The 26,765-nt window shown below is 42.2% G+C and overlaps 1 protein-coding gene and 1 long non-coding RNA gene across 10 annotated transcripts in view; both read right to left on the bottom strand.

Moving 5' to 3' along the window:
- LOC139762976 (uncharacterized) overlaps positions 1-26,765 on the bottom strand; it is a 198,358-nt gene that overhangs the window by 31,384 nt on the left and 140,209 nt on the right. The window lies entirely within an intron of this gene.
- Positions 1-26,765, bottom strand: part of IleRS (Isoleucyl-tRNA synthetase) — a 415,824-nt gene that overhangs the window by 373,680 nt on the left and 15,379 nt on the right. For all 9 annotated transcript variants that reach the window (XM_071688289.1, XM_071688288.1, XM_071688292.1 and 6 more), the window contains exons 6-12: positions 23,131-23,264; positions 21,889-22,038; positions 18,645-19,081; positions 13,029-13,128; positions 12,616-12,798; positions 9,168-9,445; positions 5,683-5,799 (exon numbers count right to left, since the gene is read on the bottom strand). In XM_071688289.1, coding sequence (XP_071544390.1) covers positions 5,683-5,799; positions 9,168-9,445; positions 12,616-12,798; positions 13,029-13,128; positions 18,645-19,081; positions 21,889-22,038; positions 23,131-23,264 — 1,399 coding nt within the window. The remainder of the gene's footprint in view (positions 1-5,682; positions 5,800-9,167; positions 9,446-12,615; positions 12,799-13,028; positions 13,129-18,644; positions 19,082-21,888; positions 22,039-23,130; positions 23,265-26,765) is intronic.

The following is a 26,765-nucleotide window of genomic DNA, read 5'->3' as shown; positions in this document are numbered from 1 at the left end:
AAATGTGAATAAGAGCAAGGTTATTAGGTACAGTAGGGTTGAGGGTCAAGTCAATTTGGAGGTGAGTTTGAATGGAGAAAAACTGGAGGAAGTGAAGTGTTTTAGATATCTGGGAGTGGATCTGGCAGCGGATGGAACCATGGAAGCGGAAGTGGATCATAGGGTGGGGGAGGGAGCGAAAATTCTGGGGGCCTTGAAGAATGTGTGGAAGTCGAGAACATTATCTCGGAAAGCAAAAATGGGTATGTTTGAAGGAATAGTGGTTCCAACAATGTTGTATGGTTGCGAGGCGTGGGCTATGGATAGAGTTGTGCGCAGGAGGATGGATGTGCTGGAAATGAGATGTTTGAGGACAATGTGTGGTGTGAGGTGGTTTGATCGAGTGAGTAACGTAAGGGTAAGAGAGATGTGTGGAAATAAAAAGAGCGTGGTTGAGAGAGTAGAAGAGGGTGTTTTGAAATGGTTTGGGCACATGGAGAGAATGAGTGAGGAAAGATTGACCAAGAGGATATATGTGTCGGAGGTGGAGGGAACGAGGAGAAGAGGGAGACCAAATTGGAGGTGGAAAGATGGAGTGAAAAAGATTTTGTGTGATCGGTGCCTGAACATGCAGGAGGGTGAAAGGAGGGCAAGGAATAGAGTGAATTGGAGCGATGTGGTATACCGGGGTTGACGTGCTGTCAGTGGATTGAATCAAGGCATGTGAAGCGTCTGGGGTAAACCATGGAAAGCTGTGTAGGTATGTATATTTGCGTGTGTGGACGTATGTATATACATGTGTATGGGGTGGGTTGGGCCATTTCTTTCGTCTGTTTCCTTGCGCTACCTCGCAAACGCGGGAGACAGCGACAAAGTATAAAAAAAAAAAAAAAAAAAATGTATGTACAATGTACATATATATATATATATATATATATATATATATATATATATATATATATATATATATATATATATATATATATATGTATATATGTATATATATGTATGTGTGCGTGTGTGTATATGTGCGTATGTATGTGTATGTGTGTGTATGTGTATATGTATATATATATATGTATATTATCCCTGGGGATAGGGGTGAAAGAATACTTCCCACGTATTCCTCGCGTGTCGTAGAAAGCGACTAGAGGGGACGGGAGCGGGGGGGCCAGAAATCCTCCCCTCCTTGTATTAACTTTCTAAAATGGGAAACAGAAGAAGGAGTCACGCGGGGAGTGCTCATCCTCCTCGAAGGCTCAGAGTGGGGTGCCTAAATGTGTGTGGATGTAACCAAGATGTGAAAAAAGGAGAGATAGGTAGTATGTTTGAGGAAAGGAACCTGGATGTTTTGGCTCTGAGTGAAACGAAGCTCAAGGGTAAAGGGGAAGAGTGGTTTGGGAATGTCTGGGGAGTAAAGTCAGGGGTTAGTGAGAGGACAAGAGCAAGGGAAGGAGTAGCAATACTCCTGAAACAGGAGTTGTGGGAGTATGTGATAGAGTGTAAGAAAGTAAATTCTCGATTAATATGGGTAAAACTGAAAGTTGATGGAGAGAGGTGGGTGATTATTGGTGCATATGCACCTGGGCTTGAGAAGAAAGATCAAGAGAGGCAAGTGTTTTGGGAGCAGCTGAATGAGTGTGTTAGTGGTTTTGATGCACGAGACCGGGTCATAGTGATGGGTGATTTGAATGCAAAGGTGAGTAATGTGGCAGTTGAGGGAATAATTGGTATACATGGGGTGTTCAGTGTTGTAAATGGAAATGGTGAAGAGCTTGTAGATTTATGTGCTGAAAAAGGACTGATGATTGGGAATACCTGGTTTAAAAAGCGAGATATACATAAGTATACTTATGTAAGTAGGAGAGATGGCCAGAGAGCGTTATTGGATTACGTGTTAATTGACAGGCATGCGAAAGAGAGACTTTTGGATGTTAATGTGCTGAGAGGTGCAACTGGAGGGATGTCTGATCATTATCTTGTGGAGGCTAAGGTGAAGATTTGTATGGGTTTTCAGAAAAGAAGAGTGAATGTTGGGGTGAGAGAGTGGTGAGAGTAAGTGAGCTTGAGAAGGAGACCTGTGTGAGGAAGTACCAGGAGAGACTGAGTACAGAATGGAAAAAGGTGAGAACAATGGAAGTAAGGGGAGTGGGGGAGGAATGGGATGTATTTAGGGAATCAGTGATGGATTGCGCAAAAGATGCTTGTGGCATGAGAAGAGTGGGAGGTGGGTTGATTAGAAAGGGTAGTGAGTGGTGGGATGAAGAAGTAAGAGTATTAGTGAAAGAGAAGAGAGAGGCATTTGGACGATTTTTGCAGGGAAAAAATGCAATTGAGTGGGAGATGTATAAAAGAAAGAGACAGGAGGTCAAGAGAAAGGTGCAAGAGGTGAAAAAAAGGGCAAATGAGAGTTGGGGTGAGAGAGTATCATTAAATTTTAGGGAGAATAAAAAGATGTTCTGCAAGGAGGTAAATAAAGTGCGTAAGACAAGGGAGCAAATGGGAACTTCAGTGAAGGGCGCAAATGGGGAGGTGAAAACAAGTAGTGGTGATGTGAGAAGGAGATGGAGTGAGTATTTTGAAGGTTTGTTGAATGTGTTTGATGATAGAGTGGCAGATATAGGGTGTTTTGGTCGAGGTGGTGTGCAAAGTGAGAGGGTTAGGGAAAATGATTTGGTAAACAGAGAAGAGGTAGTGAAAGCTTTGCGGAAGATGAAAGCCGGCAAGGCAGCAGGTTTGGATGGTATTGCAGTGGAATTTATTAAAAAAGGGGGTGACTGTATTGTTGACTGGTTGGTAAGGTTATTTAATGTATGTATGACTCATGGTGAGGTGCCTGAGGATTGGCGGAATGCGTGCATAGTGCCATTGTACAAAGGCAAAGGGGATAAGAGTGAGTGCTCAAATTACAGAGGTATAAGTTTGTTGAGTATTCCTGGTAAATTATATGGGAGGGTATTGATTGAGAGGGTGAAGGCATGTACAGAGCATCAGATTGGGGAAGAGCAGTGTGGTTTCAGAAGTGGTAGAGGATGTGTGGATCAGGTGTTTACTTTGAAGAATGTATGTGAGAAATACTTAGAAAAGCAAATGGATTTGTATGTAGCATTTATGGATCTGGAGAAGGCATATGATAGAGTTGATAGAGATGCTCTGTGGAAGGTATTAAGAATATATGGTGTGGGAGGAAAGTTGTTAGAAGCAGTGAAAAGTTTTTATCGAGGATGTAAGGCATGTGTACGTGTAGGAAGAGAGGAAAGTGATTGGTTCTCAGTGAATGTAGGTTTGCGGCAGGGGTGTGTGATGTCTCCATGGTTGTTTAATTTGTTTATGGATGGGGTTGTTAGGGAGGTAAATGCAAGAGTTTTGGAAAGAGGGGCAAGTATGAAGTCTGTTGGGGATGAGAGAGCTTGGGAAGTGAGTCAGTTGTTGTTTGCTGATGATACAGCGCTGGTGGCTGATTCATGTGAGAAACTGCAGAAGCTGGTGACTGAGTTTGGAAAAGTGTGTGGAAGAAGAAAGTTAAGAGTAAATGTGAATAAGAGCAAGGTTATTAGGTACAGTAGGGTTGAGGGTCAAGTCAATTGGGAGGTGAGTTTGAATGGAGAAAAACTGGAGGAAGTGAAGTGTTTTAGATATCTGGGAGTGGATCTGGCAGCGGATGGAACCATGGAAGCGGAAGTGGATCATAGGGTGGGGGAGGGGGCGAAAATCCTGGGGGCCTTGAAGAATGTGTGGAAGTCGAGAACATTATCTCGGAAAGCAAAAATGGGTATGTTTGAAGGAATAGTGGTTCCAACAATGTTGTATGGTTGCGAGGCATGGGCTATGGATAGAGTTGTGCGCAAGAGGATGGATGTGCTGGAAATGAGATGTTTGAGGACAATGTGTGGTGTGAGGTGGTTTGATCGAGTGAGTAACGTAAGGGTAAGAGAGATGTGTGGAAATAAAAAGAGCGTGGTTGAGAGAGCAGAAGAGGGTGTTTTGAAGTGGTTTGGGCACATGGAGAGGATGAGTGAGGAAAGATTGACCAAGAAGATATATGTGTCGGAGGTGGAGGGAACAAGGAGAAGAGGGAGACCAAATTGGAGGTGGAAAGATGGAGTGAAAAAGATTTTGTGTGATCGGGGCCTGAACATGCAGGAGGGTGAAAGGAGGGCAATGAATAGAGTGAATTGGAGCGATGTGGTATACCGGGGTTGACGTGCTGTCAGTGGATTGAATCAAGGCTTGTGAAACGTCTGGGGTAAACCATGGAAAGCTGTGTAGGTATGTATATTTGCGTGTGTGGACGTATGTATATACATGTGTATGGGGGGGGGGGTTGGGCCATTTCTTTCGTCTGTTTCCTTGCGCTACCTCGCAAACGCGGGAGACAGCGACAAAGTATAATAAAAAAAAAAAAAAAATGTATAAGTTGAAATGTACAGGTATGTATGTGTGGATGTGTATGTATATACATGTGTATGTGGGTGGGTTGGGCCATTCTTTTGTCTGTTTCCTTGCGCTACCTTGCTAACACGAGAGACAGCAACAAAGTATAACATAATAAAGAAATATAAATAAAATACCATAACAGAATCTAGGAACAGAGACATTCTTCAAAATTTTGGTAGATATAAGCTGTCAAGGTATACCTCCATGGTCTATTGGTATGGGCAATGCCGAATAATTATATGAGGTGGATGGTGAAATGTATCCATATGCAAAGAGAGAGAGACGAAATGTAGTGAGCATGACACTAGGAACAGCTTTAGGCCTTGGATTTTCACATGATTTTTCTAGTTATTTCATCTTTTACCTCTGGTGGTGCTATTTAACAAAAGATGGCAACCATGCTCTAGGTCAGTTAGTTAGGATTATTAGTATGTTTCATGGGGAGATGCTTGAGGACTGTCAAAATGCCTATAGAGTAACAAGGGGAATAAATAGGAATGCTCGACCTGCAAAGGTATAAATTTGTTTTCTATTCCTCATAAGTTATATGGAGGGCAACAGCATTCACAGAGCATCAAACCGGGAAGGAGCAATGTGCTTTCAGGAGTGGAAGAGGAAGTGCCATTCAGATGCTGTTGCTCTGAAGAATTTGTGAAAAAATACTTTGAAAAACAAAAGCTTTACATGTGGGACACATGGATCTGAGAAAGCATATGACAGGGTTAACAGAGATGCTTTGTGTAGGGTATTACAAATATATGGAGGGGAGCAAAGTTAATATAAGCTGTGAGGAGATTTTATCAAAAAAGTAAGGCATAGGTCTTGGAGTACGTCTGAGACGGAGGGTATGGGAGTTCAGTTAGTAACTGCTGATGCCAATGCACTCGTGGCTGATTGAAGTAAGAAACTGGAGATGATGGTTTCTGAGTTTGGTGGAGTATATGAAAGGAGAAAGTTGAGGGTAAATATGAATAAAAGAAAGCTTGTCAGGTGCAGCAGTGGAGAGAACCAGGTTAGTTGGAGTGTGAGCATGAATGGAGTGAACTTGGAGGAAGCTGAGAGTTTTAGACACCCTGAAGCAGACATAGCAGTGGATGGAATCACAAAAGCTTAAGTGAGCCACAGGGTGGGCAAGGGGGCTGTAAGATCATAGACACAGTACTTATTCTGGTGGTTGAAAATTGGTGGAGAATGCATAAATGCGGATAATCCATATATGACTAACTACTTACTGAGTATATGCATGAGAATCTAGAATGCCCTTACCTTTCAGTCTGTTGTACAAAGAAGCGGTAGGCATTTAGCCACGGGATGAACACTTCCTTAAGTAAATTATGCACATCACCTTCCTTAAACCGCAGATTCTCACCACGCACTGATGGACTGTAAGAATTGACAGAAGCAATGATTATTACACTTTCTATGCTTCCATTACAGTCAACTAACTTGAGTGCAAGTCAACAATACAATGTAAATATAACCTATGGAAAGTTTTCAAAATGGTAAACTTCTTTCATACTTCAGCATACAGTGTCACTCATAAACATAGCCAAATAACTACCAAAAAGCATGGATTCTGAAAACTTGACTAATATACGACTGCTAATGATGTAGAAAGAATGGATAAGACAAGTAATAAACATTGTGATCAGCTGTTGCAATAACCTGAGAACTAGGCGATTACCTTTGAACATACAACAAAGTGTCCTTTTTTCTTGATTAAAAGTTAAGGTCTTCCTTGCTAATGTATCAATAAAATAATGAAAGTTTAATAGTCTAACACAGATGTAGAACATTGACTCGTCAAATCAAAAACCCATGATGATAATTTGTCATACTTTGCTTACGTTATCCCTCGGAGTTTGCAAATCGCACTGAAAGTAAACTGGAACCAATCCTCTCAATTATAGTAATGATGTCCATGACAGTTCACCAAAAGCTAAATCAGATGCTTAAAAGTCAGCAGCAGATATTAATATAACCCACATAAGAGATGATAAAAAAATATGACCTCAGCATTGTAGAATTGTTATAGAGCATCCCTGACAAGACCATACACCAATTAAAGAGTTCCTTGTCCTCAATAACTTTCAAAATTAGACTTTACAAGAGAATAAGAGAGCAAACATAGATCTGTGATATCCAAAAATTCAATTATGATGGCTAGTTTTTAGGTAAATCTGAGACTGGCTTCACTGACTTAGGAGAGAAGTTAATGGCTAGTTTTACTTGCTTCTAAGCATCTGACTGCCAACTAACTGGAGAAATTCAGTGGTCTGCTTGAGAAGCTCGCCTGCAATCCCCTCTCCTCCTGGTGCTTGATCAGCTTTCATCTTGCACATGGCTTCCACAACTAAGTTTCATCTTTATCATCCCATAAGGCCTAATTCTCATGTTCTGCAAACCAAGTTGTCTTAAATACCCGACATCTACCTTCTACTCAACAGACATTCAGTAGTCCCTCAAAATATTCAGTCCATCTCATTTCCACCTTTTTGTCTGATACCACTTCCCTATCTCTTCTCCTCACTGTCAACCCCATCTTTCTTATTCTATTCTGCACACTTTTCACTTCCTTTCAAAATATATTCATATTTCCATTCATCATTACTCTATCATCTCTCCTTTGCCCTTTTCCAGCTCATACTTTTCACTTGATCCCAGCTCCTTCCTCTAGAACCTCTCCTAATCACACATTTCACTGCTGCCAATGGTGATCATACATATCCCTTCTATTTTTCACTGATAATTAACTTTGTCTAAGTACCACTCCCTAACTTTTCGAATAAATTCACAAATAACTTCCTTAATTTGTTTCACTACCCTTTCTCATACATCCACATCACATCCTACGCATAACACACACTTCACCGGCACACTCAAGGATTGCTTTCCTATCTATCTTCCACTAATTTACTCTTACCCTATATTGTTCTTCAATTCTTCTCTTAAGGTATTTCTCCACAAAAGTCCCCATTTTCAGGCATGCTCACCTTCACTTCTTTAATACCTCCTGCTGTTCCTTACAGCATGTTCAAAATCAAAACAACCTCTCTGTTGCACACCAGTCAATCAACATAGTCCATTAATACCTGTAAAGTCCAAGCCTACTCATGAACATATACTTATGTACGTCCTTGTAACAGTATTATCAGAAACCGCCTAGTTGTTACATGGGACAAAAAGTCACCTCAGCAAGGCTGCATCGTCAATGTTTGGAAGGGAGTAAAGTCTTGTCAAAGACCTTCTTGCTCCAAACAAGGATATCCTTTCCCTGCCCGAGAGATATGCAGCCTCAAAGCAGCATGAACCATATGAAAGGGATCCTGTTTTTATTTTTCATACAGCCCCCTATCCATAGCCAGGCCTAGCAAACCTTTCCATAGTTTCCCCCGGTTGCTTCATAAGCCCTGATTCAGTCAAATGATAGCACATTGCCTAATCTATCTATCTATATCGCTGATCCGTTCCCAACCAGAACTCCCTCAATAGTCTCTATAACTAATGTACTCCAGTGCCAATTCTTAGCCTTTGGTGCCTCACCCTTAACAGGCCACTAAGAAGGCAACTACAATGCAGTGTTTGCAGAGATTCCTACTCTACATCTACCTAATGCTCCAGCTTAATACTCCCTCCTACTAATTCTACCTAATGCTCCAGCCTAAATGTTCCCACCTACTATCTCTATCTATCGCTCCTATCATTTTGCCAAAAGGCAGGGGAGGTGCATAGTGCTCACTGCAAGGAAATCTAGTTATGAAGAATGAGCTGTGTGAGTTAAGTGCTGTCAGGTGTCATGGATGACATGGAGAGCTTGTATGTTTGTGGACAGAATGCCTACCAGCTACTACCTACCCCATATATACCACATGTTCTAATGCACTCTATCCTGCACATGCTTTCATTCACCTGCAAGTTCAGGCCCCAAGCACTCAAAATCTTTCTCACTCCATCCTTTTGCCATCTCTAATTTGGTCTTCCCCTTCTTCCCTCCACTTACCTCAATGATGCGGGAAATGGCGAATGTATGACAAAACAACAATACAGTAATAATGGTGTGGTTTTACACTTTATGAAGTCATGTATTCTATATTCACCAATCCTCTCTCTGCATATAGCTCAACAAGATGTTCTTCATTCTCATTAACACCAATTGTCACATCAACTAACCATCCTCGCATTCACAACCCCATGCACTACATTTTGATCCCTTGATTCAAAAGTAACTAATTAAATTACCCATTAACCTCCTTCCAAAATGCATTCTTTCTTCTTGATTCCTTTCAATCCTAGGTAAACAGGAAATGAAAACTGCCCCCATCCCAGGTCTAATTTCATTCTAGTTCAGAATATCCTTGAACTGAATTCCCTGTACTGGTAAACAGTTCCACAGTCACAGTTCATTCTGCATCAGAAGTGCCACCCTTTCCTCTGCTTGATCTCTCACTTACCAGAGAATTTATACCCTGAAGATTCCCTTCAACTTTATTTTGTTTTTGGCCAAAACATTCAAACTTCTTGCAGCAAGAAAAGCTTTTGCATAGGCCCAAAACAGCCAATTTTCTTGCTCCAAACAGTGCACCATTCTCTTCCTTCATCTCATCCTGGTTATAATCATATGCATCATGACACCCCAGCCTGAGCCTCGAAGGAAATGTGCTTGATTGGTTTCTCCTTGTTCCGAGTCTTAGAATGTGATAATTCAATGTTTCTCATGAAAACAACCCTAATCAGTATTGATGTTGACTCACCTGTTTGTAAGATAAAGCCTCAATGCATCAGCACCATATTTTGACACCATATCCATAGGATCAGGATAATTCTTTTTGCGTTTGCTCATCTTCTGTCCATCTTCAGCTAGAACAAGTCCATTAACAATCAGATTCTTAAATGGAGGCTTTCCAAAGAGGGCTGTTGAAATTACTAAAAGTGTGTAAAACCACCCTCTTGTTTGGTCTATGCCCTCAGCAATGAAATCTGCTGGAAAAGTATCTTCAAATTCCCGTTTATTCTCAAAGGGATAATGGACCTGTAAAAAAGTAAAATAAATCTAATTTCTCAACAGTAATGATTAATGAAGAGTAAGTGATGTAAAACTAAGTCTATTAGAATACAGAAAATGTCAGATCAAGTTGAGGCTTATTTTCCACTGATTATAATCCATGTACATCCAACACACAAAAGGAGATTATAAGAAATGGTAATTTTACATTTATCAGCTTCTGGCACTGAATATAAAACTAAGTATGTATAGTGAATATTTTAGATGCCTCTTCCCTCCAAGGTGGCAACAGCAAGTCTTTTCTTATCCCTGTCCATACATGCCTGCCTCATATACACCACTCAATGCATTCTTCCACCATTTCTCTCTCTCCAGCACTCTTCCATTTTATTTCTCCATGTCACAGGTTGTCTTCCTCTCACACCATTCCCTTTAATCATACACTTTCCTTGTAAGCTCCCTGTCTTGCAATCTTTCCACATGCCCAAACCACCTTAAAGAATCATGTTTCATCTACTTTACCACTCTTAAATACATTCCCTGCCATACCATATCTCTCATACACCCCCTCATTTCTATCTTCATTCCACCTAGTCATACTAAATGCTCCTCTAAAACAGCTATTTCAACAGCCTGAGTTCTCAATCTCGGTAACTCATTCCATGTTTATGTTTCTGCTGCACAAATAGGGGTCAAAAAGACTATGCTTTCCCTTAATCCTTTCTTCACCTCCATACACATCTCAACCTTTCATTGTCTATTAAGGGACCAAATTACTTTTAACCCTGTACTGCTCTCTCTGTTATCTCTCCTTCTATATCACTAAAATTACCCAAAATAGCTCTCAAATACTTAAATCCTGTCACCTCTTCCAGTTTAATACACTTTCTTCTCTCACTCTTTAGGTCTGCAAAATCCATACTTTCAATCTTTTTCCTTTTAAACACCATTGTCGCTTTAATTGCATTTATCTTCAATCACCTTTGCTCACACACATCATAAAACACACTCACAACCCTCATCAATTCCTCTTCATTCATAGTAAGCAACACAGTATCAACTGCAAACAGGCTTGCCGATAACCACCATACCTCAACACCACACTCCATCTCCGCAACTCATTTCCCCAGTTTTCTTTTCACCTCTCTCATCACTCTGTTCACATATATGTTAAAAAGCCAAGGTGACATAAACATCCCAGCCTCACACCCACAAGTACATCAAAACTTTTGTGGAAATCTACATCAATTCTTAAACATGCATTTCCTACTTAACAGAAGGCTTTCACATCCAACAATTGTTCCCCTGCCCCATGTATCCTTAACCTATTACAAAATACATTCTGCACAAATCAGTTACACGCTTTCTCCGGGCCAATAAAATCAGCATAAAGCTTCTTACCTTTCACTGGATGCTTTTCCACAATCATTCTCACTGCAAATATGTAATACACACATCCCCTACCTTTCATAAAAACCCCTTGATCCCCACTTATTCCACACACTATCAATCAACACTCTTGCATACAATTTTCCTGGTATACTTAACAGACGTATTCCTATAATTGCCACATCCATACTTAGCACCTTTTCCTTTGAATAAAGAAACAACAATAGTTTCCACCCAATCCTCAGACACAACTTTCTTTTATTTCTTTTTTAATGTTGGAGACTCCAATAAAGGACAAAAGTTCACATTAAGACTGGTCCTTAATTGAAATATAGAGAGGATTATAAATGAGAAAAAGAAGAGACAAGGGAAAGCATTTATGACTTTTGGAGAAAGTGAAAAATCTCTCTCTTAAAATATGGCAGATCATAGTTCCCAAGTTTCATGGTGTAAGGTACAAAACAGTTATCAAAATAGGCCACACATGAGATGCTGACAGTTATACAGTAATCATGTGATGCAACAGCTTGCCAAGTATTGCATTGTCTAGCTGGTGGTAGGGGCGCACAATTGTGCAGCCAGCTCTTGGGAGCAAAAATAAAGTACAGTAAACCCTTGATTTAACAGACTGGGGAAGAAGTGTCTATCAAATTGAATATAACCTAATTCTGTGCCATGTTTAATTTCATACACTTTCTTTTAACTCCTCTATCACTGTTGGGTTTAGTGTGTGGTACAATCATTAGGTGGCAGGCACCCGGAAGTGTGGGAACACTCGCCGGACAGTTGGAGGCATGAGTCAGACTGAGACAAAGGTGATACCATCGCTCTCCTGTGAAATGATACCTTTGTAATACAGTGAGGACAGACTACCTGCTTTCACTGCACCTCTCACATGGCACAGAGTAGGATTCGAACCTTTGCAGGAAATTCCCAAGTTACTGCAAGGCTACTCACCTTCTTCAAGAGCGGGTGGGTGATAATTTGCTCTACAGAATGGACAATGTAAGGGCTTAAATTCCTTCTCAACCAATATGGGAGGAATTCAACCATTCCCTATGGGAACAATTAAATCCCCTAAACAGAGGATCTAGACTTTTGGGTGAAAGATTTCCACAATCTCATGGCAGGAGTTGAAGAAAGATACAAACTTTCAAGAATTAGGAGAGGGATAGATGAAACAGAGGGAAAGTGTTGTAGTTGGGAGACAGACCTCAAGCCACATAACATCAAAGTTTGGGGACTCAAGGAACTCGAGGCATGCAACAGGTGTGTTGATGTTGGAATAAGCACAGACACCACCTTTGACTTGGACATATAAGTGAAGATTATTGTTGGAAATGAAAAAGGGGCTAATGAGAACATCATTATACACCTAGGTCTCAGAGAGAAGCAAGATATTAGAAGAGGTACTAGACAGATGGTGTTCAATAGAAAAGAATTTACTTAAGAAATCACAAATGATGGTATGGTGAACAGAAAAGAGGTAGGTCCATCAGAGAGGGAAAGGTCAGGGGAAGGGACTGGTACTGCTTCTGAGGCAAGAGAATCTATGTGGTGATAATAAGTGAGAGATAAGGTGCTTGTAAGAAGATGGTAGGACAAGCCAGGTAGTCCCATTTTCATGAGACAGAAAGTAAGACCAGTGATCCTAACATGAAGGGTGAAGGCTGGCTCTGGGTACCACTTTATCACTCGCTCAGTCAGGACAGTAGTAACACCCTGGGCGGTTTACTCCAAATGGTGAACATGCCCTGGTTCAGTCCACCTCTTTTTCTACAATAAAATAAGGCGATTGTATATCTTACCTGAGCATAAGGCATGGAGCCTGATTCAAACCAACAATCAAAAACTTCTGAGATGCGTTTCAGGGGTGGCTTTCCTGGCACTGCTGATGGAATGGTGATGTGGTCAATATTGTCACGGTGAAGATCTTTGACCTTCTCTCCTGAAAGCTTTTCCAACTCAGCAATGCTGCCTATACATACAATCTGCAAACATATTAGTAAGCAAACAGTCTATCAAAACTGTGATCAATTACAATTCTCAAATATTTCCTATTATATAAATCTTCTGCAAAAAAAATCCAGCACAAAGAAGTTATAGCAATGTTCAAAGATGCTGCTGCTACTGCATTTAACTTATCATACACACAAAGCTATAGACCAATATCAAAATGATTTCAACCTAACACTCACAATATACAGACATAGGTAAATACCTCTGTAAAGTCTTCAGAAACCCAAAGAGGAATGGGTGTCCCCCAGTACCTCTTGCGGCTAATGGCCCAGTCCCTAGCTTCCTGCAACCAGTTGGCAAATCTGAAAGGCAAAATGACCTAGCTAATAGATTAACTGACATCAAATTCTTTAAGTACATTACATTTCTGCTAAATGTACAACAATTGTGTGCTAATCCACAATTCAAAATACAGTCCATCTATGAAGGGTTTCCCAACTCTCTACACTTCTTTCTTACATTCTTATATTTCAATGATTGCAATATAAATGAAACTGCTCCCTATGAAGTGTGGCACAGCATTAAAAGTGGACAGGATTACAGATCAGGTTTTCTAAGAAGAGGATGATGGTCTTGCTAACCAGTTAGTCAAGCTGTTTGACATACATCTACCTATACTGATAAGTCAAGCTGTTCAATGTACAACTACATATACCCATTCCCTCTCGGAACTCCCATCAAAATGGTAGCCATGGGAAAAGTGTCTCCACTTATCTCTGTCCAAACATGCCTTCCCTTACATAAACCATTCCAACCATTATTTCCATATTTCTCTCCCTCCAGTACTCTTCCACTCTATTTCCCTATCTCATAAGAAGCTTTCCTCTTACATCAACCTCTCCCTTGGCATACAAGTACGTAAACCAACCAGCATCCCTCCTCATATTTTGAAGGAGTGCACTTCTGAATTTGTGCCATGCTTGGTTGTTTGTTTGCATGTTTTGCAGCCACCAAGAAACTTTTTTCTTCTAGAGACAAAAATTGCTAAAACCTATTCCAAAGAAGGCTCACTTCAAACATTAACAAGTTGCTTTGACTTTAACTATTTGCACAATCTTTGAATTCAACTCCAAATTCCTCAGTTTTTTTCTTTTTCTCATGAAGGCTCCAGTCATGGACAAAAGTCCACATTGAGGGTATACATTAACTGAAATATGAAAAGGGTTAAGGAAAGGAAAAAGTAAGATATGGGGAAATATTTTGAAACTTTCAGAGGAAGCAGAAAATTTGCCTTTTGAAGAGGCAGATCGTAGTTGTTCTATCTATATCTTTGATGCCTGTTCCATTTGGAACTCCCTCATAAGGGTGGCCAAGGCAACAGTCTCCACATGCTACTTCGCTATACCGAAGGTTGTAGTTGTTAAAGACATAATGGGTTAAAAGTTCTAAGCTTTGTGGTTGTCCAGCTACGTTTACTGGTATAGCAGGGCAACTACTAAAGGGTAATCCTGTGGGCTGAAGCACAGCGGCAGAGACGATCGTCTGACTGCAGTCCTCTGCTTCCTTCGGGCAGCAGCACTGTGCGACCAAAACCGAAGCGTCTACCTTTGTCACGGGTTTTCGCTTCGTTGACACCCGTCAAGCTTAACCCATTCCTTAGCTGAATAGCGTACCAGCCTCTGTTGGTATGTCGGGTGCCAGCAATAACCACGTTGGAGCAGTTGACGATCGTTCACCCACTTGCCCACATTGTGGGAAGACCTTTGCCAGCTTTCGGGGCCGTAGGGTCCACGTGAGGCAGGCGCATGCCGGCTCATTCCATCAGGAGCTGGCGACGAGACACGTTCTGTCCAAGGATCGATGGTCTGATGAGGAGGTTGAGCTCCTCGCCAGGGCTGAGGCCGGGATGGCAGCTGGTCCCTCACTACTTGCCAGGCAGGGCCTGAACCAGCGGTTGCGGGAGATTGTCCCTTCTAGGACGGTCGAAGCGATCAAAGGGCTCCGACGCAAGGCGTCATATAAGTCCAGGGTTCAGGAACTGACCTTGAACTTGAACCTGATCCAGGAAACTGGTGAAGGTGAGGTGCTGGATGGCTCGCCGATTAGGGGGCGTGTCCCAGCCATAACGAGAAGCAACACGCGGGATGACACAGAGGGGGAAGCACCACGTACAGGGATGTACGTGTGTGCGGAACCCGGCAGTGAGACGACCATTCCTCCCGCGGTTTTATCCGTCCCAGCCATTCCGCGGATCCCCCAACCCCAACAAATGATTGCTTCCTTTATGGCGGAGACTGTTGCCTACTTCGACGGGTTACTACTCGACCCCACAAGGACATCGTGGGGCGAGGACGTCCTAAATGTTGCCCTGGACCACTTGCGTCAGGGTGACAGCCTCGCCGCCGCCAGGGCCGCTGCAAAACATGCATCACAGATGCTAAGTTCTTGCAGCCCGCCCCAAGACCGCCCGGATCGTGGTGAAGGTGGTTCAAGGCAGTCAGCGAACCAAGGCCGTGCACGCCAAGCGGAGGAGACACCTTTGCATGGGAATCGGCTTAGAAGGGAGCAATACCGCAAAACACAGAGACTCTATCGAGAAAATAGGTCTTTGGCTGCTGGACAGATCCTCAAAGGTGATTGGGAGGTACCGCCAACTTCGGTTGGGCCGGAACGCCTCATTCCCTTCTGGGGGGCTCTCTTCTCTCGACCATCTGAGCCGGACGAACGTGTCATTACTGACTACGATCAATATAGTGAACAAATGGCAAGAGTTATAACCATAGACGAGGTAGCACATCACCTCAAGGCGACTAGAACATCTGCCCCTGGACCTGATGGAATGACGACGCGGTTACTGAAGTCCATTCCTCCGAGGGTACTGGCCAAGATGTTCAACCTTTGGCTTGCTACGTCTGCACTGCCAGAGCCATTCAAGGCGAACAGAACGGTGCTGATACCAAAGGTCCCTAACCCTACTGAGCCCAAGGACTACCGCCCAATTACAATCTCATGCGCGGTAGTCCGACTGCTCCATAAGATACTGAGCAGCCGCATCTCAAGCCTCATCAAGATCGACGAGGCTCAAAAGGCATTTGTCCCAGTCGACAGATGCCTTGAGAACTTGACGATCTTAGATGTGATCGTCGGTCGTGCGCGAGCACACGCCCACGGTGTGCACCTGGCATTCCAAGACATGGCCAAAGCGTTCGATAGTGTTAACCATAGCACTATCGAACATGCCATGTCGCGGTAGGGCATTCCTGCCCTAGTCAGGTCATATATTATGTCGACGTACGACCGAGCCTTCACCAAAATCGAAGGCAGCGATGGGATGTCGGAGAAAATTAATATGACTCGTGGGGTCAAGCACGGCGACCCATTATCGCCGATGCTCTTCAACCTGGTGATTGATGAGGGAATCACTAGGGTGAAGGAGACCGGCGTAGGGGTAAAGTTAGGTGACAAGACCGTATCAGCATTGGCTTTCGCTGACGACTTGGTTCTGGTTGCGCAGACGCCCACTGGCTTGCAAAAGGCAATGGACGTCATGGCTGCGACCCTCGCGGGGGGTGGGCTTCAAGTGAACCCAGGGAAATGTCGTACCCTCAGCATGGAGGTTGACGGCAAGCGAAAGACTTGGTACGTCAATAAAAATAGGACGTATCAAGTCTTGGGCAGCGCCGTCGGCTCCATGAGTGCTGAGGACGATTATAAGTACCTCGGAATTCTCGTCGGGGCCGGGGGTCGCCGGAAGTCTTATGGGGCCTTGCTAGAAGAGGGGCTGAGAAACATCACCAGAGCCCCTCTAAAACCCCAACAATGAATTGCGCTGCTGGTAGAACATCTGATCCCCAAGCTCATGCATCGACTTGTGTTGGGGGAAGTATATAAGACACAGTTAGCACGCATGGACAGGCAGGTGTGGGTGGCGGTTCGCCGCTGGCTCAGCCTAGCCCATGACGTGCCCTATGCATTCTTCCACTCGACATCTGGAGATGGTGGGCTGGGCATACCAGACTTTGTCTCAACCGTCCGGCTAAACAAACAAGCGCGGTTCGAGAAACTTCTCACCTCGTCCGACCCAGTAATTCAGGCGGCTGTTCGGGAGCCTGCAGTCTTGAGCAAACTGCAGCGCTGGTCCGGACCCGCATGCATTGCCGGTCGACAGGCGGGAAGTAAGACCGAACGTCAGCACGTATGGCGTGCCAATCTGATCAGCACTGTTGACGGTGCGGCTCTCGCTCCATCTACCACCGTGCCTCAAGTGAGTAGGTGGGTGAACAGCGGGAACCGTTTCCTGTCCGGTGCCGATTATGTGAAGGCCGTCCAAGTGCGGATAGGCGCCTTGCCCACCCCTGCCAGGGCGTCCAGAGGCCGGCCCGAAATAAACGGCCTCTGTGACACCTGTCAGAAACCGGGTACGTTGGGACACATCGCTCAGATGTGCCCGCGTACACACAGGGGTCGGGTCAAGAGACACGATAACATCTGTGCATTTTTGGCTGGGTGTCTGAGGCAAAGGGGTTTTCAGGTGTCCTGCGAGCCCCGCATTCCGATTGTGGGGTCCTTTAGAAAGCCGGACATCGTAGCTTCTAAAGGCACGGAGACCTATATTATAGACACCCAGGTCTCCAGCGTTCACTTCCCGCTTTCGGCTGCACATGCTTATAAGTGCAGCTACTACGGTACCCCGGAAGTCTTGCAAGGCGTACAGGAATACACCGGGAAAGACACCGTGCACGTAACCTCAGCTACCCTGAGTTGGCGAGGTGCATGGTGTCAGGAAAGCGTGAGTGCTCTCAGGGGGTTAGGGCTGACGTACCGGGACCTAGAGGTGTGCAGCGTCAAAGCCCTAACCTGGACGCATTCCCTTCACAGGATGTGGTCCAAGAGCACAGGTTAGTAGTCAGAGCGTACCTCGAACATCTGGTGTCGGCCCACCGGGCAGGCGCAAGGTCATCTCCCCCTTGTCGGCTTGGGGTGTGCGGGATTAGGCTGTTCTCCCGTGGCCCCCACAGGCAGGTACCAGTTCCTGAGGGCGGGTTGTCGGGCAGGATGGTGGACGCCTAGGCAGGGTTGCCCATTGCTCCAGCGCGACGGCCGCACCGGAAGGTGAGCGGTGCTGGAAGGTCGCTGTGCCTAAGTCGGCAACCTAAGTCGAACGGGCCCAACAGAGTCCGAAACATCCTCTGACTGCCACGTCAAACTCATCTCCAACTTTGCTATCAGCATTCTGATCTATAATCTTCCTCTTACAGTATCCATACAGTTTTCTTATTAACAACTTCTTTCACTTTCAATACGTAGTGTTAGCCGACAATAAAGACCTTTGCACAGTAGTTAGATCTTCCCCATCGCACCACTACTAATTGGCAAGTTTGAAAAAAAAAAAAAAATAACACATCACTATAGCCCACCCTTAGTTGCTAAGAACCACCCAGTAATCATATGAGCAATAACTTTCTGAGTAGTAAATGGTCTATCTTATAAAGATGACACACAAGCAGCTATCTGTCACAGCCAAAAACCAGAGTAACATAACTTCAGAAGAATGACAGTGAACCAACAGTGTGGTACAAGGCAATGAGTTGTTCAGGCATACTGCTTCAGTCCTGACTTCGTCTAGTAAGTATAATGAGCTTGAAACTAACCCAGATGTGAGAGCAGTATGCACTCAACACTAGGATGCATTAATCCTTTGTATAACTGGTTCTACTCAGTGGAAAAGAAGTTACTACACATAAACAGAACTTCTAGTTTTACAGAAGAAACTGAAAAGTTTATAGGACAGCATATAAAGCTTAAGAAACAAAACCCTATGAATATCAAACTCCCTCCCAATAGACATACAGGTAATCCTAAAAATGTAACTACATACCTTTTATCTTTAACAAAGCTGGGGACCCAGTATGTTTTCTCATTTGAAGATAAAAGCCTTTCTTGCATTTGTTCAACCCTGACGAACCATGAGGGTACAGCACGGTAGATCAAGGGGGTGTCTGACCTCCAACAGAAAGGGTAGCTATGGTTGACAGTTTCTGATTGAACTAATCTTCCACGTGATCTCAAAATTTTGATGATATTTCGATCTGCCTCTTTAACATGGACCCCATTAAAGTCAGTCACTGGGAGGACAAAACGTCCAGCATCATCCACAGGGCAGACTGGTTCTTGGTCACGGCTAATGATTCCATATCTTAAACACACGCGGTAGTCATCTTCACCAAAGTATGGAGCTTGCTGAACAACACCAGTGCCAGATTCACTCGTTACATAACCATCACAGAGTACCTTAAAAGCTCCATCTGCTTCTTTCTGGAAAACAGGAGGTATTATAAATCATGATGTCAAAAAAATTATCAATCTTTTATACATTTTAGAAAACAAACCTCAACGAAACAAACTAGCTAGTATATCACCTACAGAAAACTACATTTAAAATAATTGGACTGCCACCTTTCCTAAATCCTTTTCCTTCATGGTTCTACTTATACTGCAGCATGATTTGTTACACATTCTAGAACACCATTAAATCCTTAAATCATTACTATTTACTATTTTTCTATCTTTTGTTTGTTGTTACACATCTGAATAAATCCTCTTTGTGCTTCCTTACACTCACTTTTTTTTTTCAATAAATATGCAGAAGAAACCTGTTCTTTTCTCATAAACAATCTTCACTATATGCAATTAAAACAAAGAAGACAAGGAAACCGGAAGTAAGACTGATACACTTATGGTCATGACTATGACAAGTGGTATGCATGATGCACAATCTCTTGAGAAAAGTGGAAGGGAACTTGTAAGATAATGGGAAATAACAAGCAGAAGAAAAATATCTTTTTGGGACTATGCTTACAAAGGTTATACTAAACTACATTCCATCCCTAAATAGAAGCTTCTGATCCCATAGAATTCTTTTTAACGATCAACTAAAGGTGTGATTTCCTCTCTCCAGTACCCATTCTTTTATCCTGCTGTTGACATGTATGATTCTGCTAATAGCAAAAATGTCCATGTCAAATACTGTGAGTACTCATAATAATACCAAATATTACTACTGCAATTTCATCATTTCCAGATATCTTTATTGTCAAGGTAATTCATCAAATAACCTTTTGAAAAGAAAGTGCATGTAAATGGACTACGCACATAAGGAAGCTTTTGTCATCAAATACTCCAATCTAAAACACCATTCCTATCTAAGAACACTAAGCATTGATGTTCTGCTTGCTCACACAATGAAATAGATCTAAATCTCTCATAATATGTAAATGTCATAGTTAGGTTAATGAATAGTGAGGCTAGCCATTCATCTATGGGTCTCGTAATCCATAATTCACCTGAATACACATACGGAGGTCAAACAAATCAAATATACGTTAATCTGTATGTTCAACCAGGCTCTTCTTGGATGATATTCATTTACCTGTTTCAAAGTCTGTTTTCATTGAACAACACCACCAAACTGATGATCTGAATTATGTTACAAATGAATGGTGATAATTCTAAACACCTAAATCATTTACAAATACTACCTTCCTGAGTCTGTTCTCGAGCCAATGCTGACTCTTACATCTGTTCTTAATTATTCTGGATTCACCCACAATCCTGGCTTGGTAATTCTAATCGGTACATTCTGGATTAATATTCTTAAGTTTTCGAGGAAGTATATAGACTTCTAATCCACAATAAAAAAAACTGAGTGCTCCTTTAAAAAAGTGATGAATATAAATTTTTCCACACATTTACAGATCCCAGAACTAAAGTACAATCTTAAATTCCACAAACTAAATGTTATCCATTACTTAACGTAGTCAGCAGCTGTTCTAGTTATATGGTTCATGTAATATACGTAGTCTGGACGTTTCATTCTTTTTGGAACTGATGAGTTCGCTTCTGTGGGCAGCTGTCGGAAATAGCTCATATTTTGTTGTTGACGCTTGTTAGAAATTCTTGCTCAGAAAAGCAGAAGGACTAGGAGCAAAGACTGAGTTGGATAGAAAGGCCTAGTTACCAGTGACTTGTTCATCAGCAGACAATTCTGTGTTCACAGAGAGTGAAGAAAAATTACAAAAGGTGGTAAATAAGTTGTCCATAGTATGAAAAAGGAACTTTGATGGTAAAAACTGTTTAGAGCAAAGAGGCGGATTTTGATAGGAGGGAGAATAACATGATAGAATTTCCATTGCTATAAGAATAAAATACCAATTTGAAGGGCAAGGTTAGGATGAGTGGCAAAGTGTTAGTAGCATTCAAAGAATTCAAGTATCTAATTCATTACCAAGCAAGCACAACAAAATAGAAAAATTGACAAAGGAAAGCAATGTCAATGGGAGGAAGGTAAATGGATCCTTGGGAACAATTATGAAAGGAAATGTGACCATGAATGTACAAAAAGGACAGAAGGGCATCAAAGTTCTGCCAACCCTAACTTACAAGCATGAAATTTTGGAAATGGCATTGAAAACAGTTCAAGGATTTAGACAACAGAAATCAGCTACATAAGGGGTGTGTGAGGTATTAGTAGATGGGATGGTATAAGTAATGGTAAGGTGTATATGAAATACAGTCTGTCAGAAAGATACGGGGCAAATTACAAAAAGTTATGTGAAGTACCTTGCAGTCGTTCATTTAAGAGGTGAGCATGCACAATGAAAGGCTACAAAGAAAATCATGGAAGATATACAAGAATCCTAACAGGGGTAAATGCAGGAATATATTGAGAAGAGGACACAAGAAGATGCAAGAAGGATGGCACATCTTAAGGTACTCTCGCAGAGACAACCTGAAAACCTAATTAACATCGCCAACCCCTAAACTGGAGTTTCTATGGAGAATGAGGCATCTGAGATATAAATAGATAGCTAGATAAAGTGAAAGGTACACCAAAATTGAGGCTTTAGCTGCATAGAATGGGTACTAGTCCTAATGAGAATTTCCTTAGGATTCTAAATTTCTTAAAGCCCAATCAAAACAATAGCAAAGAACCTAATCCAAAAACTGGGAAAACATTTCAACAAGGAAATGTTTCTGCCTGACAAGCATACACTCTCAATAGTTATATTGCTAAGTGAAACCACAAACTTAATTTAAAAGAAATCTTTATAACCATGTCTTACATGTTGGAAGTAGTCAAAGAGTCGTTGGTAACGGATTCCCTCAAGCTCTTTACCCTTGTACTTGGCCACAATTTCGTACTCTGTCTCGTTCTTGAAAAGCTGACAGAGGCGAGCTTCCATCATGATGTAGGTACCACCTTCCTCCTCTGTCTGATATGAAAAAAAAAAAAGTAACAATTATCATACAGTTCATAAGCAACCTTACCCAATGCAATTCCTTTAGTCATAATAACATTTCTAAATGAAAAGAGTGTGTGGGAGTGTGTGTGCTTACCTATATACAATGAAATCTATATACCCTAGCCTAAGCCAGGTACCCATTTCATCAACCAACAGATGGGCTAACTGCAGACCAGCAGCCACAACCAGGATTCAAACCCATGTGCTCGATCCTGGGTGTCCCATGCTTGTGTCACAGTTAGAAACACTAACTGCTACACCATAGAGGTCTATTCCCTTAATTTTGTTTGTGAAGTATTTCTGAGTTCTGTCCAGTTTGCTACTTTGAGCTTGCTTGGTTGAAGACAATATAACACAGCAGTAGCTTCTTACTGAACATTATCATGATCGTCTTGCTATTACTTCTCATGAAAACCCGTTATTACACCAATCATTACCTGATATTCCGTTTAAACTTTTTCAGTGAATCTCCAAATTACAGCTTTTCAGTTATGATAACTCCAGGTCTTTGAAAACTAATTCACTCTCAACCTCTTTTGCTGATAAACCCTTGAACCACATCACAATTATACTCTTTACCATACACCAAAACTTAAACTTTTTTTAACTAAATTCAATCAAGTTCTTATCTGCCGAATAATACATACAAATATTTTTGCACCTTTTCTTACTTTACCATTTCACTAAATCTGGTGTCATCTACACAAAATCGTACTACACTTTGTTTCAGCCTGATAAATCAAAAACAGTACTGAAAGGGATACTGTTCTGTGTAGCATATCTGAGGAAATATCTTAAGGGCACATCGCTCTCCTTGCTACTACTGTGAATCATTTCATAGAAAGTCCTTTGTCCTTCTTACTTTACCTTCTATGCTTGGTTCATCTGTTTTGTCTACTACATATCTACAGTCTACTTGCTGAAAGAAAGTGAGAATTGGTGGACCTTTCTTCAACAAATGCACTACCAGTTGCTGAAGAGCTAAGAGTGTTTGTTAACTAAATAAGTTACTGATAAATAACTAGTTCATTTCTATGAGGAAAATATAGCAATTGCACTTACTTTGCATTTGACCTTAACATAGTCCATCTCTGGGTTTACACAGAGAGATAGGTTTGAGGGCAGGGTCCATGGGGTGGTTGTCCAAGCTACTAGTGCAACATCAGGTTCATCCACAAGAGGGAAGTTTACAACAACTACGGTAGAAGAAAAAAATTTCACATGTATCTTGGCTCCTTCTACATTTTGCATTCTTGATGGTATAATTCAATATAAACCTTTTACAAGCCGAGTACAATTCATGGTCCCTCTTCTCGTTTCAACTTTTCCCCAATACAAATATCTAAAGAACAGGTTCAATTCTTTCACCAGGTACATTTCAGCATCAATTTAAGGGTGTAAGGAGAAAAAGGAAAGTACTTTTATAGGTGCAAAAATACACATTTCACTTCATACCCTCGACATGGGTTATGTGGTATTCTAGAGGATGTGGGTACTGATCCACCCCAGTGAATTGGAAATAAAGAGATTTATTTATTTTATTTATCTGTTATACTTGATCGCCATTTCCTGCATCAAAGAGGTAGTGCCAGGAAACAGACGAAGAATGGCCCATCCACTTTCTAAAAGGGGAAACAAAAGAAGGAGTCACGCAGGGAGTGCTCATCCTCCTCGAAGGCTCAGATTGGGGTATCTAAATGTGTGTGGATGTAACCAAGATGAGAAAAAAGGAGAGATAAATAGTATGTTTGAGGAAAGAAACCTGGATGCTTTGGCTCTGAGTGAAATGAAGCTCAAGGGTAAAGGGGAAGAGTGGATTGGGAATGTTTTGAGAGTAAAGTCAGGGGTTGGTGAGAGGACAGAGCAAGGGAAGGAGTAGCACTACTCCTGAAAGAGGAGTTGTGGGAGTATGTGAAAGTGTAAGAAATTAAATTCTAGATTGATATGGGTAAAACTGAAAGTGGATGGAGAGAGATGGGTGATTACTGGTGCCTATGCACCTGGGCATGAGAAGAAAGATCATGAGAGGCAAGTGTTTTGGGAACAGCTGAGTGAGTGTGTTAGTGGTTTTGATGCACGAGACCGGGTTATAGTGATGGGTGATTTGAATGCAAAGGTAAGCAATGTGGCAGTTGAGGGAATAGTTGGTATACATGGGATGTTCAGAGTTGTAAATGGAAATGGTGAAGAGCTTGTAGATTTATGTGCTGAAAAAGGACTGGTGATTGGGAATACCTGGTTTAAAAAGCGAGATATACATAAGTATACATATGTAAGTAGGAGAGATGGCCAGAGAGTGTTATTGGATTACGTGTTAATTGATAGGCGCGCGAAAGAGAGACTTTTGGATGTTAATGTGCTGAGAGGTGCAACTGGAGGGATGTCTGATCATAATCTTGTGGAGGCGAAAGTGAAGATTTGTAGAGGTTTTCATAAAAGAAGTGAGAATGTTGGGATGAAGAGAGTGGTGAGAGTAAGTGAGCTTTGGAAGGAGACTTGTGTGAGGAAGTACCAGAAGAGACTGAGTGCAGAATGGAAAAAGGTGAGAGCAAAGTACGTAAGGAGGGTGGGGGAGGAATGGGATGTATTTAGGGAAGCAGTGATGTCTTGCGCAAAAGATGCTTGTGGCATGAGAAGCATGGGAGGTGGGCAGATTAGAAAGGGTATTGAGTGGTGGGATGAAGAAGTGAGATTATTAGTAAAAGAGAAGAGAGAGGCATTTGGACAATTTTTGCAAGGAAATAGTGCAAATGACTGGGAGATGTATAAAAGAAAGAGGCAGAAGGTCAAGAGAAAGGTGCAAGAGGTGAAAAAGAGGGCAAATGAGAGTTGGGGTGAGAGAGCATCATTAAATCTTAGGGAGAATAAAAGATGTTTTGGAAGGAGGTAAATAAAAAGCGTAAGACAAGAGAACAAATGGGAACATCGGTGAAGGGGGCTAATGGGGAGGTTATAACAAGTAGTGGCGATGTGAGGAGATGGAGTGAGTATTTTAAAGGTTTGTTGAATGTGTTAGATGATAGAGTGGCAGATACAGGGTATTTTGGTCGAGTTGGTGTGCAAAGTGAGAGAGTAAGGGAGAATGATTTGGTAAACAGAGAAGAGGTAGTGAAAGCTTTGCGGAAGATGAAAGCTGGCAAGGCAGCGGGTTTGGATGGTATTGCAGTGGAATTTATCAAAAAAGGGGGTGACTGTTGTTGACTGGTTGGTAAGGATATTCAATGTATGTATGGCTCATGGTGAAGTGCCTGAGGATTGGCGGAATGCATGCATAGTGCCATTGCACAAACGCAAAGGGGATAAAGGTGAGTGTTAAAATTACAGAGGTATAAGTTTGTTGAGTACTCCAGGGAAATTATATGGGAGGGTATTGATTGAGAGGGTGAAGGCATGTACAGAGCATCAGACTGGGGAAGATCAGTGTGGTTTCAGAGGTGGTAGAGGATGTGTGGATCAGGTGTTTGCTTTGAAGAATGTATGTGAGAAATACTTAGAAAAGCAAATGGATTTGTATGTAGCATTTATGGATCTGGAGAAGGAATATGAGAGACTTTATAGAGATGCTCTGTGGAAGGTACTAAGAATATATGGTGTGGGAATAAGTTGCTAGAAGCAGTGAAAAGTTTTTATCGAGGATGTAAAGAATGTGTACGAGTAGGAAGAGACGAAAGTGATTGGTTCCCAGTGAATGTTGGTTTGCGGCAGGGGTGCGTGATGTCTATATGGTTGTTTAATTTGTTTATGGATGGGGTTGTTAGGGAGGTGAATGCATTCGCTGATGATACAGAGCTGGTGGTGGATTCTGGTGAGAAACTGCAGAAGCTGGTGACTGAGTTTGGTAAAGTGAGTGAAAGAAGAAAGCTGAGAGTAAATGAGAATAAGAGCAAGGTTATTAGGTACAGTAGGGTTAGGTAAGTTTTAATGGAGAAAATCTTGAGGAATTGAAGTGTTTTAGATATCTGGTAATGGATTTGGCAGCAGATGGAACCATGGAAGCAGAAGTGAGTCACAGGGTGGGGGAGGGGGTGAAAGTTCTGGGAGCGTTGAAAAATGTGTGGAAGGTGAGAACATTATCTTGAAAAACAAAAGTGGGTGTGTTTGAAGGAATAGTGGTTCCAACAATGTTATATGGTTGCAAGGTGTGGGCTATAGATAGGGTTGTGTGAAGGAGGGTGGATGTGTTGGAAATGAGATGTCTGAGGACAATATATGGTGTGAGGTGGTTTGACCAAGTAAAGTAATGAAAGGGTAAGAGAGATGTGTGGTAACAAAAAGAGTATGGTTGAGAGAGCAGACGAGGGTGTTTTGAAATGGTTTGGCCACATGGAAAGAATGAGTGAGGAAAGATTGACAAGAGGATATATGTGTCAGAGGTGGAGGGAACGAGAAGTGGGAGACCAAATTGGAGGTGGAAAGATGGAGTGAAAAAGATTTTGAGCGATCAGGGCCTGAGCATGCAGGAGGGTGAAAGGCGTGCAAGGAATAGAGTGAACTGGAACGATGTGGCATACCGGGGTCGATGTACTGTCAATGGATTGAACCAGGGCATGAAAAGCATCTGGGGTAAACCATGGAAAGTTTTGTGGGGCCTGGATGTGGAAAAGGAGCTATGATTTCGGTGCATTATACATGACAGGTAGAGACTGAGTGTGAATGAATGTGGCCTTTGTTGTCTTTTCCCAGCGCTACCTCGCACA

The sequence above is a fragment of the Panulirus ornatus genome, chromosome 45 (genome assembly GCF_036320965.1).
Source record: "Panulirus ornatus isolate Po-2019 chromosome 45, ASM3632096v1, whole genome shotgun sequence".
Lineage (NCBI taxonomy): Eukaryota > Metazoa > Arthropoda > Malacostraca > Decapoda > Palinuridae > Panulirus > Panulirus ornatus.
Note: the sequence above shows the minus strand (reverse complement) of the source record. Positions and strands in the feature narration are given on the sequence as shown.